This window comes from Macrobrachium nipponense, chromosome 4, assembly GCF_015104395.2.
Source record: "Macrobrachium nipponense isolate FS-2020 chromosome 4, ASM1510439v2, whole genome shotgun sequence".
Lineage (NCBI taxonomy): Eukaryota > Metazoa > Arthropoda > Malacostraca > Decapoda > Palaemonidae > Macrobrachium > Macrobrachium nipponense.
Window position 1 is genome coordinate 116,181,463 of NC_061100.1, and position 17,500 is coordinate 116,198,962.

The following is a 17,500-nucleotide window of genomic DNA, read 5'->3' on the forward strand; positions in this document are numbered from 1 at the left end:
CCTAGATTAGTCTAGGTTAGGCTATGTGTGATATTATCACTTTAACAGACACGCAGTTGTTTTTATATATTTACCGGTAAATCTCCTAATTATATTAGTTTATAAATTTGATCCTGAAATAATACATATTAAAATATGTATGTGTATATATATATTTACATTTTTTTTCATGATATGTTTAAGTACCATTATATTAACAACTACCGCAAAATGTAAAGTTCGACGCCATATTTATTTCAACTAACAGAAGTCCTTTACAGAGTTGATTTGTATCAATCGTGGAATCAAAATAGACATGCTAAATGCATCGAAATAAAATGATGTTCCTGGTTTTTAAATATGTTAAATTACATTATGACTCTAACATTGCTGGCAGCATTGTAGCGAGAAGAAAATATGAATGTTATCATTAAAACCTCTGGACCATCATCATAGGTACTACCTATCCTACTTGTACGATCACACCATGAAAGTGATTTCAATATTAACTTAGAAAGTAATCTTTTATGTGTATTTTCGCCTAACGGTTAAAAATGAGAGTTTTTATTGAGTTCTTTATGTGTTTTGTTTTTGTTTTTATTTGTAATTAAAAAATGACAACATATCTATAATTTGTAAACTAAATTCTTAGTCATTTATCGTTTTGTAAATTTATTGGCAGCCTGTAATTAGCATAACTGGAAATTTCAACCCATACTGCGGTAAGGTATGTAAAAGTGAGATAGCTTCCCACAATTGCTGACTTCTCGGATTCAGATCATATTTAAAAACTTATAAAAATTGAATTTTTTTAAAAGCAGCCTGACTTAACGCGCGGCAGGTGTAAAAACAATCTAGACCACAGGTTTGACGCATAAATGTTGCCGTTATCAGCTAGTCAGGATTACAAACCTTATCTTTTCTGTGAATACTTCTTATCAAATGGTGTTTTGCATTCATTCCGTGAACCTATTCGTCAACATACCTTTCCTGCAAGTGATCATAATGTTAAAAGGATGCTGGAAACATTGCCATTTCAGTATTATTTAATCTAATTTTTTTAACCTTTAATGCATGTGCTTATCGCATATTTTTGAATATATATACACAAAATTTTTCATGACTTTTAATTTGCACTATAACTGCAAAAGAAACAAGAAAGCCGTACCATTTATACGAAGAATGAAAATAGGAAATACGTAACTGGTAACTGAGGCCTTGGAGCGGAGGGAGGTAGAGCGACAAGTCGAGACGTCGACGCTTAACGACGGTCGACGAGTTGAATTTTAGTACGAGGCGTGAAGGCGGAGGTGATGGAACGGTCCTAGTACGCTCCCGGCGTTCTCCCATCTCAGAAAACAATCTGCCTTTCTGTATTTATACACAGAAGTAAGCAGGCACCTCCACCCTGAGGACAACCAAGTAGTGCAAGATGAGGACTTAATTTTGACTTGTTACCTCAGATATTAAGTTTAACGAAGGTGTAGGCAATTCGATCTTCACATGTGGAGGAAGTGAATGTTGTGAGTCTGCCGAAGATGTAAAAGTGGGAGTGTCTTCGTGTTATAATAACCAAAATGCGGGAATATGTTGTGAAATGTGAAAAGTACACAAGTTTTTTCTGATCTTCAAAAATTTGACGAACAACACTGAGCGCCAGTATGAAGTATTAAAGAAGGATTAACATCACCCAGTGAGTGGTACACCTTACTTGACATACGTTGTTATTTTTGGAGTAGCTGTGCCTAAAAATCCAAAATGTCGGTGGACGAGGAAGACTTCAAGATGAGCCGTGCAGGGCTTGTGGCCAGGAGCGCTGCAGGGCACGCTGCTAAGGGCATGAGGATTAAGGACCAAGAAGACATGTGGGTGGAGATCCAGCACCATACCTTCAAGTAAGTCCTGGTGTCCTTCCCGCTCCCAATCTGTTGCCTGTAGGGTGGCAACAAATATCACCTTTGCTTGGACCTTGAGGGTGGGTCCAGGTAAAATATAGTCCCATTGTTATTGTAGCAATGCAAACATTTCTGCGCTAGCTGTCATTGATTCAGCTCACTGTAAATTGAGATGGGGCATATATTAGCCAACTTTGCAAGGGAGACAAGCTTGCTGGGCATGAATATTAAAACAGTTTTTCCATGGTTTCATTTTTTCTTCAAAGGAATAGGTATTTTATCCATTTTACCTGCGAAGAAAGCGATTGAAAATCGGCTATTGTTAAGAATCATTTTACAGATTAATTATGTAAGGCTGCAGTTTATGAGAAAGGATAAATGTATATGAAAGCAGTCTCTAAGAACAGTCTTATCCGAGATTGGTATAATATTGCTCAGGGAAAGTTGACGTCTTCCTCACGTAGTAGAGAGTTTTGTTCCCCCTGTGTCTAAGTGATTCGTATGTTACCTCACGTTGGCTTCAACAAGCATAAATAGGGCAAGCCTTCGTATCAGAATGTTGTCACTTTAAAATATATAATATATATATATATATATATATATATATATATATATATATATATATATACATATATATACATATACCTATATATATAATATAATATATATAATATATATTCCTATATATATATTATTATATATTATTATATATTATTATTAATATATATATATTTATATATATTATATATATTTATCATATATATATATATATATATATATATATATATATATATATATATAAATATATTTATTATTTGCCTCAGGTTAAAGTTGAACGAGTCTTCCTCCCAGTAGTAGTGATGTTTTGTTTTGTTCCCCCTGTGTCTAAGTGATTCGTATGTTACCTCACGTTGGCTTCAACAAGCATAAATAGGGCAAGCCTTCGTATCAGAATGTTGTCACTTAAATTATATTATATATATATATATATATATATATATATATATATATATATATATATATATATATATATATACATATATATACATATACATATAATATATATAGATATATATATGATTAGATATATATATATATATATATATATATATATATTATTTGCCTCATTTTACCCATGAGCGAACATGTCGTGAGAAGGGTTGGGCTCTTTAGATAACACAGCAGGCTGATTATCCATGTAATTTCCGGACTACTACTGGGTCGACTGGTGGGCGGTGGGGCCGGAATCAAACTGCGGACCTTGTGATTGTGATCCTCATGCTCAACCGCAGAGGTACAGCTTTAAACCTAAACCAACCTGCGTGCATATATATATATATATATATATGTGTGTGTATATGTATATATATATTATATATTATATATATATATATATATAATATCATACACACACAAATATATACATACGTATATATTTGTACGTGTGTAACAGCCACAACGACTTATTTCCCTTTAACTCCTCGATTTCTACACACTTGTCGGATACGTTTGCCATTACAAAGCCCCTTAAATCTGAAATATATTTGCTCGCCTTCTCGGATTTAAGGTTATCTTCTTTTTTTCTTATCTAGTGACAAGCGTATCGTACAAATGCGAAGAGATAGAAAAGTTATAAGGTCATTTTGGCTATTACAAGTACAAATTTATAATGGGAAGAGCGACCAGTACATTCTCTCTCTCTCTCTCTCTCTCTCTCTCTCTCTCTCTCTCATTATATATATAATATATGTATAGGTCCCGTTGCTAGGTAACCAATTGGTTTCTAGCCACGTAAAATGATCTAATCCTTCAGGCTAGCCTTAGGAGAGCTGTTAACTAGCTCAGTGGTCTGGTTAAACTAAGATATACTTAACGTACATATAGGCATTGACATTCACATATACACACCATGAATATTTAACGAACTCTTAGCAGAAAGAGTATAAATGTACAACATACTTACAATGAATATTTTAACGTTTCCAATACATTATTATTATATAATACATTATTATATAATAATAATGTTCTTAACCACATTGCAGAATGAATGAAATTGAGAAAGGAAGATGTAAAATGAGAGATAAAGTGGACTGTGAAGTATAACAAATGATAGATATCGATGGAAAATTACAAGCTTTGCCACACGGCATAATGAAACTCCAGTTTTTTTTTTTTTTTTTTTTTTTTTTTGCACAGTAAGAAAGAATTCATGTAAGTCGGTCTGGTTTTCACAAGAAGCAGGCGATTCGAAAAAGGAGAAAAAAAAAGTACACGGAGAGGGGAAAAAAAAAAAAAAAAAAAAAAAAAAAAAAGAGGTAAAAAAACCATCTTAGATCATAAACCTGTTTCAGGTATTAAACCGAGGATCAAGCGTAACGTGGCCAAAGGCTTTGTGCTTTTTGCGATGTATAGAGTTTTGTATCTGGGAGAATTGAATTTCTGTTAAATAAGGAAAAAACAATTCAATACGAGAAGATTAAATGAATGTTAAAATTCAAATGATTTAAGAGGCATGTTGCTTTACAGTAGTGGTTACAAGCAATTTTTTTTTCATTGTTGGGTGAGGAGTAAATATTTTTTTTTTATAAAGTAATAGAGTGAAGAGGCTATGGGTAAATGTGTTTCAAGTGTCACTGCAACCAGTTTTATTGATTTGCATGCTTAATCTGGTGTTACAATGGGAGCTCATGATTAATTATATGTATATATAATTTGGAAGGAAAAGTATCGTCAACAGGTTAATATTACCTTATGAATTACTTATGGCCCAGATACTGGTTGGCTTGCCCTTAAGGCTTCTTTCTAATTATGTCAAATAAACACATAATGGAGTCCAATATCTCTCTCTCTCTCTCTCTCTCTCTCTCTCTCTCTCTCTCTCTCTCTCTCTCTCTCTCTCTCTCACTCACACACATCCATTTATGGAGACACTTTCTTTTAATTTTTAGTAATATAGATTAAACCCGCTATGAAAGTCTCATTTACATTAGGTAATTCTCTCTCTCTCTCTCTCTCTCTCTCTCTCTCTCTCTCTCTCTCTCTCTCATGTGTACAACATGTGCTTGTTTCATTCTGGTGCCACATGACCTCATAGGTCCCAATGCTTGGCCTTTTGCATAAATTCTATATTCATTTCAATGGAAGGTCTATTTACATTTCTCTCTCTCTCTCTCTCTCTCTCTCTCTCTCTCTCTCTCTCTCTCTCTCTCTCTCTCTCTCATGTGTAAAATATGTGCTTGTTCACAAACGACCGAGAATTCTTGGGTTGTAACCAGGGGTTTGCAGTGGTCAAGTTCGTAGTCATTTGTTTTTCTTCCCTTCAGTCACTTGTGGAAGCATCATTATCATGTATGCTTAACCTGGAGGGGACAGTACACTTTAGATTCTGTAAAATTTCTCATTCTAGTATTTTGTGGCAAAAGGAACGTTATATTGTAGTGCATTCTCAGCGACGCTGGTGCTTTTCATTATAAAGCTGATAATATTGGTTTAGGGTATCTTTGCTGCATAAGAATGTGCATTGGTGAGGTTTACCGAGTTCTTGTATTTGTAACGCATGCATTCATTATTTATATGTATGTTTGTATGAAGGTATTTGTTTATATGCATGTATATATGCAAATAGAGAGATAGTGTTAAGTGAATGCAGTATTGCTTGGCTCTATGGGTTGAAGTATTTTGAAAATTTTTCAGATGTATAAGATAGAGGAGAAGCAGAGTTGATTGATACAGAGTGGAAAGAGATAGATCGAATTTTAGAATACTTGTGGAAATAACTGTTGAAGACACAGTGGAGGATGTGAAGGAGGTCAAAGAATAAAATGAAGTCAGGAATTATAATGGGATTAGCAGCGAAATGCTTCGGCATGGTGGTACTATAGTAGATTCACATCAACCATGCATCTGATGTCTAGGCCAGTTCCTTATCAACAGCCAATCAGGAGCGTCGTAAGAAACTGGCCTAGACATCAAATGCACGGTTGATGTGAATCTACCATATTACGACTGAATGGCCGAATAGTATTTTAATAAGGAAAAGGTTCTTAAGAAACAGGTGAGCTGCGTTGAATGAAGGTTAAGGTGATAGTTGCAATTATCAATCTATCCGAGAAGGTGATTGGTTAAGTGAGGCAGGTGACAGATGGGTTGATAGGGGAAGAACAGTTTGGGTCTAGACGAGGAAGAAAGAGTGTGGCTTAAGTGTTGGTTGTGAAACAGTTCTTTGATTTAAAAGCAAAGGCATAAACTGCACGAAGCATACACAGAACCTAGAAAAATCTTATGGTAAAATCGATCTAGAGGCAATACGAGGTTGTTGAGTATGAATGAAATAGAAGACAAGTGGCTGATTGTTTAAAAATATTTATAATGGAAGTTGGAATATGTAGAGAGGAGAATGACTAATTTGGTGTAAAAGAGTTCCTGAGACAAGATTGTGTCATTCCCATGATTTTTATCATCTCTATGGACGAAGTCATTTGAAAGGTCATTGGAAGAACACGAAAATGCTGCAGTAAGCCGAGAGTAAATGTGAGCAAGAGTAAAACTGTAAGCAAAAATGGAAACTGGGGAGATGGAGCAATGACTCGAATATGAATTTTGGAAGAAATTGTTGAGATTGGTTCGCGTAGGTAGCATTTGAGAGTGAATCTAAGAGGAGGTGACAGGAGGAAAGAGTGGAGCCACTGTGTGTGCAAAGCAAAGAAGTTAACGGGTTTCCTGTAAAAGATTCTGTTGAGACTTTAGAGTCTACCAAACCAAGATTGGAATGTACGAAGGAATAGCTGAGCCCTCTTTTATGAAAGTGAACTATGAATGGTGAAGGTGAATGAAAGATAAAAGGTTTAAGACGTTGAGATGAACTTAGTGCGCAGTAAACTGAAAGTGCGCAAAAGATATGTATTGAAAGGAAGCTTCGTAATGGCCAGGAAGCGGTAGCGTGCTTGCAGGACTAGTAAATGGCCGAGGGGTTCATCTGCCACCCACCAGTAAAACAATGTGACAGTTGTCATTCTTTTCTCTGGATATGAAATCGTATAATATATATATATATATATATATATGTGTGTATATATATATATAATATATATATATATATATATATTAGATATTGCCCTTTGCTGGTTGATATAAGAAAAAAATTTGTTTTAATTGGCTTGTAAATAACTTTGCTTTATTATGTTCGATTAAGAAATTTATTATTATTATTATTATTATTATTATTATTAGTAATATTACTAATGATAAAGGTTTAAATGAATCTGAATGAATGTGTGCTCTTTAAAAACCTATCTTTTTGTTTAATAAAGAATTAAGAAAATCAGAATGAAAATCTTTGAAAATTAATAAAGCCTTGAATTGATTTACAGTGCGTTTAAAACGTGCGTTCTTCTGTAGACGGATTGCACTTTGAGAGAGTAGAGGACACGGGTGCCACGGCATATTTTCCGGTGGGGGGGGGGGGGGCTGGGGGGCGTGCAAATCTTAATACATTACATAGATACTTTCCAGTATCAAGTAGACGAACACTTTTAACCCGTTTATCTAGCAGGATAAATCCGAAAGCAGTAGTAGCTCCTGCATTTCTTTAATAAATAAAGCAGTTTTTTTATATATACATACGTATATATATATATTATATATATATATATATATATATATATATATATATATATCATACCTCAATACCGTGATTCATATACAGATATCGAGCTACAAATGTCCTTTAATATCTAATTCGCTCTACCTCGGAATTAATATATTTTCATATATGTTTAACCGAAGGGGAATTTTCCAGGCGATAATAGATTTGCCAGCTGACGGGCACGAACCATCGCCACCATCAAATCCAGGACGACAGTGAAGCCTAAACCCACCCCGCCACCGCAAGAGGTGGGTTTAGGCTTCACTCTCGTCCTGGATTTGAAGGTGGTGATGGTTCGTGCCCGTCAGCCGGCAAATCTATTATCGCCTAGAAAATTCCCCTTCGGTTAAACATATATGAAAATATATTAATTCCGAGGTAGAGCGAATTAGATATTAAAGGACATTTGTAGCTCGATATATATATATATATATAGATATATATATATATATATATATATATATGCAGTGGAATTACAAGTGAACAAAACTTGACTTTTCATTTGCATAGTTTCAAAGCGGACGTCTCATCATCCATCATTTTTGGGCGTGGCTGAACAATCGTTCAGGTAAAAAACGCATAACAGTAGACCTCCCCAGTTCATTTATTTATTTTAGCTGAGACTGAGTCGTTCTTATAAAAAAAATTCACAACAAAGCTTTCATAAATATATTGCAAAACTTTTAGAGGACTGGAATGGAGAGAGAACGTTTGTGTTAGATTAGCTGAATAATTTGTATGTACTATATATATATATATATATATATATATATATATATATATATATATATATATAATATATTGTATATGTATAGTGTAGAGTCATGTCACACTTCCGTGATTCATATACATATATCGAGCTACAATGTCCTTTAATATCTAATTCGCTCTACCTCGGAATTAATATATTTTCATATATGCTTAACCGAAGGGGAATTTTCCAGGCGATAATAGACTTGCCTGGACCTGAGCGCGAACCCATGGAGCCTTTCAAATCCAGGAACGTCAGTGAAGCTTTTACCTACTACACCACCGCAAGTAGGTAAAAGCTTCACTGACGTTCCTGGATTTGAAAGGCTCCATGGGTTCGCGCTCAGGTCCAGGCAAGTCTATTATCGAGAAAAAATTCCCCTTCGGTTATGCATATATGAAAATATATTAATTCCGAGGTAGAGCGAATTAGACATTAAAGGACATTGTAGCTCGATATATATATATATATATATTCGTGTGTATATATGTATATCGGACGGGATGCAGATTGTCCAGGCCTGAATTGTTAAATATGAGGAGTCGCGCTGCAATTTGCAAAAGGCAAATTTATTAAAAAAACTCAAAAGTAATAGCCTCAGCCCAACGCGACGACGAGCTACGACTTAAGAGTCATTTCACTAAAGAACTCATTCCCTCGTTAAATGCCCAGACGCCTTCCTCACCTTTATTCATTTTGTAATTTGTTTTTCTCTCCTGCTGTTCTGTTTACATCCAGCTGTTTTACCCTTTTGTGTTTAGTCACTTTTTAGCTATTTACTGGGTAGGTTTTTTTTTGAGTATTTTAAGAAATTAATTTTTTTATAATTTTATATAGTGACGTCCCATTTATCAAACAAAACCAAAATTATACTTGTCACTTTGCACCCTTGAAGATGCAATGGATTATTGCGAAACGCCGTCGGCCACAATAAATGGAGTTATATATATATATATGTGTATGTATATTATAATGAATGTGTGTATTAGTAATATAATAATAATAATATTTACACTCATAGCTCATTTCTTGGGTTACGTTATTTAGATGCGCAATGGCCCGCTGTGCTTCTGGGGACCAAAACCGTTAGTAAATGATAGTTGCGTGAGTGTGGTTGGCTGTGGCCAATTGGGATAGTTGATTGCCATCCCTGTGCGAAACCCAAAACCATAGGTTGGAATTCTATCCAGGATTGATACACTTATCATAAATAATTCCTTTCGTGTTGAAGTCATTCCCGAAGTGCAGTGAATTCAATATTTAGAGGGGTTTGTGGGTTGGTAATCCAGAAAATATAGAAAAGTCACTTGTGAATGAGTAACAATCTATATTTAAATAGATTATATTTTACTGTAAACCACCACATATTACTCTCCACTCTGCCAACGTGGAACCAGAGGAATTTATTTCTGGTAATTAGAAATTCATTTCTCGGTATAATGTCTTTCGGATCCCACAATAACCTGCAGGCCCCGTTGCTAGGTAACCAATTGGTTCCCAGCCACGTAAAAATAGCTAATCCTTCGGGCCACTCCCAGGAGAGCTGTTAATCAACTCAGTGGTCTGGTAAAACTAAGATATACCTAACCATGTATTGCATATAAATGCATAGCAAATATATACTACAGGTAAAGTTATTGTATTTCGTTGGGCATACCTACAGGAAAAGACGTGAATTTTCCCTCGATGACCCTCTTTTCATTATTATTGCCTATGTAGGGGGGCTAGTTGTCAGTGCGCCTCACGCGTTGCACTGTAAGCATTACTAAAGGTTCTTTGCAGCGTCCTATCTGTCCCTAACTGCAACCATTTTCATCCCTTTCATGCACGTTCATTCGTATTCTCTCTTTTCCATCTTACTGTCCACCCTCTCCTAATATTTGTTTCACTTTGAAGCCTTCTTTCTCTCAATGTCCGTTTTAGCGCTGAACGACCTCATCGGTCGCAGAGCCATGAGTTTACATGTTATTATTATATTCTAAGGGGCCAACAATAATGAAAAAAAAAAAATATAGGAGTTCGTGTATAATTTAAAAACACTTTACAAAGCTTTTGAACCCTTCCTCCCCTGGACTGAAGATGAACCAGTGAAGGGTTCGAAAGCTTTGTAAAGGGTTTTTAAATTATAAGCGAACTCTTAACATTCTTTATTATATATACTCTCGTGATAGAGAGTTTTTCCCAATAATTATTATTATTATTATGATTATCATTATTTTATTTTTTTATTTTTTTGCTCTATCACAGTCCTCCAATTCGACTGGGTGGTATTTATAGTGTGGGGTTCCGGGTTGCATCCTGCCTCCTTAGGATTCCATCACTTTTCTTACTATGTGCGCCGTTTCTAGGATCACACTCTTCTGCATGAGTCCTGGAGCTACTTCAGCCTCTAGTTTTTCTAGATTCCTTTTCAGGGGTCTTGGGATCATGCCTAGTGTTCCTATGATTATGGGTACAATTTCCACTGGCATATCCCATATCCTTCTTATTTCTATTTTCAGATCTTGATACTTATCCATTTTTTCCCTCTCTTTCTCTTCAACTCTGGTGTCCCATGGTATTGCGACATCAATGAATGATACTTTCTTCTTGATTTTGTCAATCAACGTCACGTCCGGTCTATTTGCACGTATCACCCTATCTGTTCTGATACCATAGTCCCAGGGGATCTTTGCCTGATCCTTGTCTATCACTCCTTCAGGTTGGTGTTCGTACCACTTATTACTGCAAGGTAGCTGATGTTTCTTGCACAGGCTCCAGTGGAGGGCTTTTGCCACTGAATCATGCCTCTTTTTGTACTGGTTCTGCTATGTGGTTTATTGTTTCCTTTTTCGTATTGCACTTCCTACATATGGGAGAGATGTTATTTCCGTCTATCGTTCTTTGAACATATCTGGTTCTTAGGGCCTGATCTTGTGCCGCTGTTATCATTCCTTCAGTTTCCTTCTTTAGCTCTCCCCTCTGTAGCTATTGCCACGTGTCATCGCTGGCTAGTTCTTTAGTCTGTCTCATGTATTGTCCGTGCATTGGTTTATTGTGCCAGTCCTCTGTTCTGTTTGTTATTCTCCTGCCTCTGTATATTTCTGGGTCTTCGTCTACTTTTATTAGTCCTTCTTCCCATGCACTCTTTAGCCACTCGTCTTCACTGGTTTATTATTATTTTATTATTATTATTATTATTATTATTATTATTATTACACACACACACGTATTTCATTCCATTATATCTGCATTTTGTTGTCGTATTTTTTTTTGTCTGAGCGTCCTTTTCACTCTTCTGCTCACCAAGGTTACAGGGACGTTCTCCTTTCCATTCTGTGATCTGTTTTTCCGCTTTTTCGTCGACCTTGTTCCCGCCCTTTCCCTTGGGAGTGCAAAAAGATTTGCGCATTTCGCGTTTTAGAACGCATCGCGTTTGCGTGTAAGCAGAGATCTTGTTAGTTATGCGACCGTGCCTCTGGATGAACTACGGTAATGAGTTATTGCCATTTATTTATAAAGGTCAGGTGAAAAAACTTCCCTTCTTCACTTTTACTCCCTTTTTTTTCTCTTTTTTTTTTATCTTAATACATCCGTATAATCTTACACGCACATACTATGTACGCACATTTTGGAATATAATTTTTGATGTACTTGTTTCTGAATTCTTTCATAGAAATCTTTTCTGGTAAACGCTTACGAGAGAGAGAGAGAGAGAGAGAGAGAGAGAGAGAGAGAGAGAGAGAGAGAGAGAGAGGAGAGAGCGAGAGAGAGAGAGAGAGAGAGAGAGAGAACGGGGAAGAGAAGGTCTGTTTGGGGAGGCAAGCTTTCTTTGCAAAACTTTTCGTATGTTTAAAATTGATGTGACTTATATGAAGCAGAAATAAGTATAATCCTAACTCTAAAAAATTTGAAAATGACATTTGCTGATGAGGGTCTGAATAATTCTGCATTGCAATAACTTATTTATTTTGAAAATAAGGAAGGTCAGTAGACTCTTTAACTATATGAACAATTGTTAAACGGGTTACAATTTTCGTTGGTGTTGTTACTCGTGCACTTGTAACAGATGCTGCTTAATGGAGATTTTAACGCTACATACACACTTGACTGTATTGATATGTTCTCTTTTTGGGGTTCAGTTATTATTTCTGTGTTCAGAAATAATATATATATATATATATATATATATATATATATATATATATATAATTTGTTTATGGATACCTACACACACATGCACACGGATATATAATATATATATATATATATATATACTATATATATATATATATATATATATATATATATATATATATATATATATATATATATATGTGTGTGTGTGTGTGTGTGTGTGTGCGTGTCTGTGTGTGTGTATGTGTCTGTGTGTAATGCAGCGGCCGCACCTGCTGAACATAAGTGATGTCGTGGTTGTAAAAGGTTGAACTGTTGTACCTCTCAACCCAAGGTCGAATCCTGGCTGGGAGGGAGAATTCCCTAAATTCCTTCCCAAATGAAAATTTTAAGCTTTTCAATGGAAAATTAATTCAAATATTGTTAGGATTGGAAGTTAAATGTTCATTGTGGGTGGCTGTTGTGTTAGAAGTAGAGGAAATCGCTAGTGTTTTTTTTCTTTTTCTTTCTTTCTTCTTTTTCAGCTCCCCTTTATCTTATCATATGGCCCATGTATTCCATTCGTTGTACTTTTTAGCATTTTGCCTTCTTTTACCTTTTTTGTATTTCCCTCTATTTCCTTCGTTTCGTTGTTCTTTTGTTTTTTTTTTTTCTGAGTCCCCCACTAGTTTGGTTGTAATGTTTTCCCCGTCGCGTTTTCATAACTTTCGTCGTCGCCATACTGTACACTTAGCCGTATTTGTTGTCTGATCTGTTCATTCCACTTTTTCACTTTTCCAAGTCCACTAACTAGATCGAAATAGCCATTTTTCCAAGTCCGCTAATTAAGTCAAAATAGCCACGTTTCCAAGTCCATTAACTAGATCAAAATAGCCAATTTTCCAAGTCCGCTAATTAGGTCAAAATAGCCACGTTTCTAAGTCCACTAACTAGATCAAAATAGCCAATCTTCCAAGTCCGCTAATTAGATCAAAATAGCCACGTTTCTAAGTCCACTAACTAGATCAAAATAGCCAATCTTCCAAGTCCGCTAATTAGATCAAAATAGCCACGTTTCTAAGTCCACTACTAGATCAAAATAGCCAATCTTCCAAGTCCGCTAATTAGATCAAAATAGCCACGTTTCTAAGTCCACTAACTAGATCAAAATAGCCAATCTTCCAAGTCCGCTAATTAGATCAAAATAGCCACGTTTCTAAGTCCACTAACTAGATCAAAATAGCCAATCTTCCAAGTCCGCTAATTAGATCAAAATAGCCACGTTTCTAAGTCCACTAACTAGATCAAATAGCCAATCTTTCAAGTCCGCTAATTAGATCAAAATAGCCACGTTTCTAAGTCCACTAACTAGATCAAAATAGCCAATCTTCCAAGTCAGCTAATTAGATCAAAATAGCCACGTTTCTAAGTCCACTAACTAGATCAAAATAGCCAATCTTCCAAGTCCGCTAATTAGGTCAAAACAGCCTCGTAGTGTTATTTCTGTTGTTTGAGTATCCAAGGAAAACGCTCTCAGACAAAACTTTCGGCCAACCTCTTTAGTTTTGAACTTAATCAGTACTTTCTTCCAGTCCCGCGTTGGACGAGTGGATTTCGCACTCTGCTACTAATCCGGTGGTCCGAAGTTCGATTCTCGGCTCGGCCAACGCGGAACCGGAGGAATTTGTTCTGGTGATAGACACGTAAAGATACCTAATCCTTCGGGCCAGCCCTAGGAGAGCTGTTAATCAGCTCAGTGGTCTGGTTAAACTAAGATATCCTTAAGTACTTTCTTCTGGCTGATACTTCCATATTCTTAGAGTTCTTTTATTTTTTTATTTTATTTTGCATTCGTATTTTCTGCCAACTCACTCTATTTCTGAGATGGATACTCACTCTTTTCATTTGCAATGAACACACCGTAGACCTTTACGTGCCTTTTATACCTGGCTTTTCATTGAGTAAAACTGGCTATTATTTTTTAACCCCCTCTGCCGTTATGCCTGTCATGTAATGATCACTAATCGTGTGTCTGGCACCGCTAACAACACAGGCCACCACCGGGCCGTGGCTGAGAATTTCATATAGCATTATACTCTGTACAGAAAACGCGATTGCCCCGAAGTGTCTTCGGAAAATTTTTTACTTGTTTTTTGTTAAATGACTAACGGTATCAGCTTCCCATTTTGAGTATTGACATTATTCTCAATGTCCTTCATGTCCTTTAAGCGTGAATTACATCGCATCAAACTTCGTGTCATCTAATGTTGTCAGAGGCGCATTTAATTAATAATAGTTTTAAGGGAACGAGCGCGCCATCGTTGCACTTTGCTCCACCCTCACCGACAAAAGCAGAAAAAGAAGAGAAAGAAACGAAAGAAAAACGGTGGCATTTCAAGGTCCTTGGCATTCCTCTTCCTCCTCCTCCTCCTCCTCCTCGAATTCCCCCCGTCGCTTTTGCCCGCGCCAATCAACGTTTTCTTACTTTTGTCATGTTGCGCAAAGCTCTTGTTTTTTTTGTTTTTTTTTTGCTTTGCTTTATTATGTCCTTTTAACCTGTCAGGCTTGTTTTTCACGTTGACTTTCGTTTCAGGCTGCATTTTGAGAGGTTAAGTATATATAAACGTGATGTGTGTGTTTTGCTTTCTCCTTAAGTTGACTGTAATTACATGAAATTATTATTATTATTATTATTATTATTATTATTATTATTATTATTATTATTATTATTATTATTATTATTATTATTATTATTAAAAAATATTCATAATAGCATGAGTCTTGAGATGGAGAAACAGATCCACAGTTATGTAATGTACTTATATGGATAGTCTTTGGGAAACTATTCGATTCCTGTACAGGTTTATCTATAAATATATGTACATTACATAACTGTGGATTTGATTCTCCATTCATATTATTATTCAGAAGATAAACCATATTCAAATGAAACAAGCCTACAGGGGGGACCATTGACTTGAAATCCAAAGTTCCAAAGGAAACGGTATTCATTAGGTAGAAATTACAGACAATAATGGGAGACACGGAAAGGGTTACATGAGTACACAAGGTGAATTTTTTTAGGGTTGTCATTCTTTGCACCTTCGCTTGAACCTTTGAGGTTCAAATTGCACAACATCCTCAAGGAGACTGTTCCACGTTTCACAGTCCAGCGGTGTGAGGAATAAAGAAAGACCTTTGGACCTGAGAACTTCGACAGCTGGCACGTTTCTTGCACATTGGTTAATAAAATCATACTTCCCCATGCAATGACGTATGTGCTAGGAATATCCCAATTTCATTCGTTATATTTCAAGCAGATGAAAATCATACAAATAAAATAAAAAGCTACGGAAAAACCACCTCGGAAGAGGATAAAATCTTCGACAGAATTCATTCTTTACACCCAAATGAGTAGAAATGGTTGATATTCTAATTGAAAAGAATCTACGTCAGAAATAAAATAATGTGTATAAGTAACTCGAGTCGTCAGGTAAATTTCACCCGTATAATCACCACTCTCAGTAAATAAAAAAAAGATTTAAAAAACCTGACAAGTGAAGAGCAGTTTAAGATTAAGGTTGAACATGTGAAGGGGGATAGTAGGTTAACTGGTTCAAAAGATAAATATTACTCTTGCCAATTATGGCATCAAGGTGGGTGTTCATGAAGGAATTAATGATGAGAGAGAGAGAGAGAGAGAGAGAGAGTGTGTTGTATGCTTTATAGTATTTGTGTTGTGTATATCAAGAATTTGATCTCACAGAAATTCATTTAGTCTCCAAATTCTTGGAAGAATGCCGTCGTTTTTCCCAGCACACCGTATTGTGTATGAAATTACATATATATGGTCGTATCTATGCATTAAAAATATATATATAACCCGCACACCATTTTATATGTTGTCTGTCTCATCTATATGTGTATATGTACCAGGGGTATATATATATATATATATATATAATATATATATATATATATATATATAGATGGAGAGAGAGAGAGAGAGGACGAGAGAGAGAGGAGAGAGAGAGAGAGAGAGAGAGAGAGATAAAGTAAATGCGTGTGTTGCGTATGTGTTTTTGGGGATAGCTGGGTGGTAGGAGGTTTGTCTTTGCATTTGGGTAACACCGTCAGCTAGGGTCAAGGAAAGGCTTGGGACTATCAGTCTCCTCTATAAGGATTCTGAGAAATCGAAGGCTCCATTCCTCTGGTGCCTTCTTTCTCTAAATGGAAAAAAGCCGAAGGGGGTTAGTGCCGTTAGTGCACTTCATGCGGTTAAGTATATCTTAGTTTTACCAGACCACTGAGCTGATGAACAGCTCTCCAAGGGCTGGCCCGAAGGATTAGATATTTTTACGTGGATACGAACCAATTGGTTATTTAGCAACGGGACCTACAGCTTATTGTGAGATCCGAACCACATCGAGAAATTAATTTCTATCACCAGAAATAAATTCCTTGTTGGCAGAGCGGGAATCGACCCCGGACCCTGAGATCGGTAGTCGAGCTGTGAAATGTAGGCATTATTACTTTAGGTTCTTTGCAGCGTCCCTTCGGCCCCTAGTTGCGACTGCTTTCTTTCCTTTTACTTTACCTCCGTTCATAATCTCTTTCTTTGTCCACCCTCTCCTAACAGTTGATTCTTAGTGCAACTGCAAGGTCTTCCTCCTGTTTCACCTTTCAAACTTTCTTTCTGTTAATTTCCGTTTCAGGGCTGAATGGCTTTAGTTGCCCCAGTGCTTGGCCTGTGTGCCTACAATCTGTAAATCGATCAGACGGTCTAAATGGAAAAAAGACTTTTGGGGAAAACCATATTCATCCTTTTGTTAGGTCAGGTTCACCCGTCAGTCATCAATCTTCTGTTACTTCATAATGATCTGGCACTGGACAGGTCGCTTAAGGAACAAGAGTCGGTTCTGGCACAACACCAACATGGCAGCAGCGACAGACTTGGCACGGTGTAGTAAGCTAAGCGAGAGACATGAGATGCAGCGGTGGCTCTTGACAGGCTAATGGACTAACCTAACGGGTCTTAAGAAACAGGAACAATTTGTTTCGAAGGCCTGATTGGACCGGAATTTATCAGCAGTTAATCGCAGAAGTTTTATTTTATTGCCGGCTGACAAGTCA

General features: G+C 36.3%; 1 protein-coding gene across 2 annotated transcripts in view; it reads left to right on the forward strand.

The window, feature by feature from the left end:
• Positions 1 to 1,259: 1,259 nt before the first annotated feature.
• Positions 1,260 to 17,500, forward strand: part of LOC135211080 (filamin-B-like) — a 270,141-nt gene continuing 253,900 nt past the window's right edge. For both annotated transcript variants that reach the window (XM_064244140.1, XM_064244141.1), the window contains exon 1: positions 1,260 to 1,874. In XM_064244140.1, the coding sequence (XP_064100210.1) occupies positions 1,738 to 1,874 (137 nt within the window). In that variant the 5' untranslated portion in view covers positions 1,260 to 1,737. The remainder of the gene's footprint in view (positions 1,875 to 17,500) is intronic.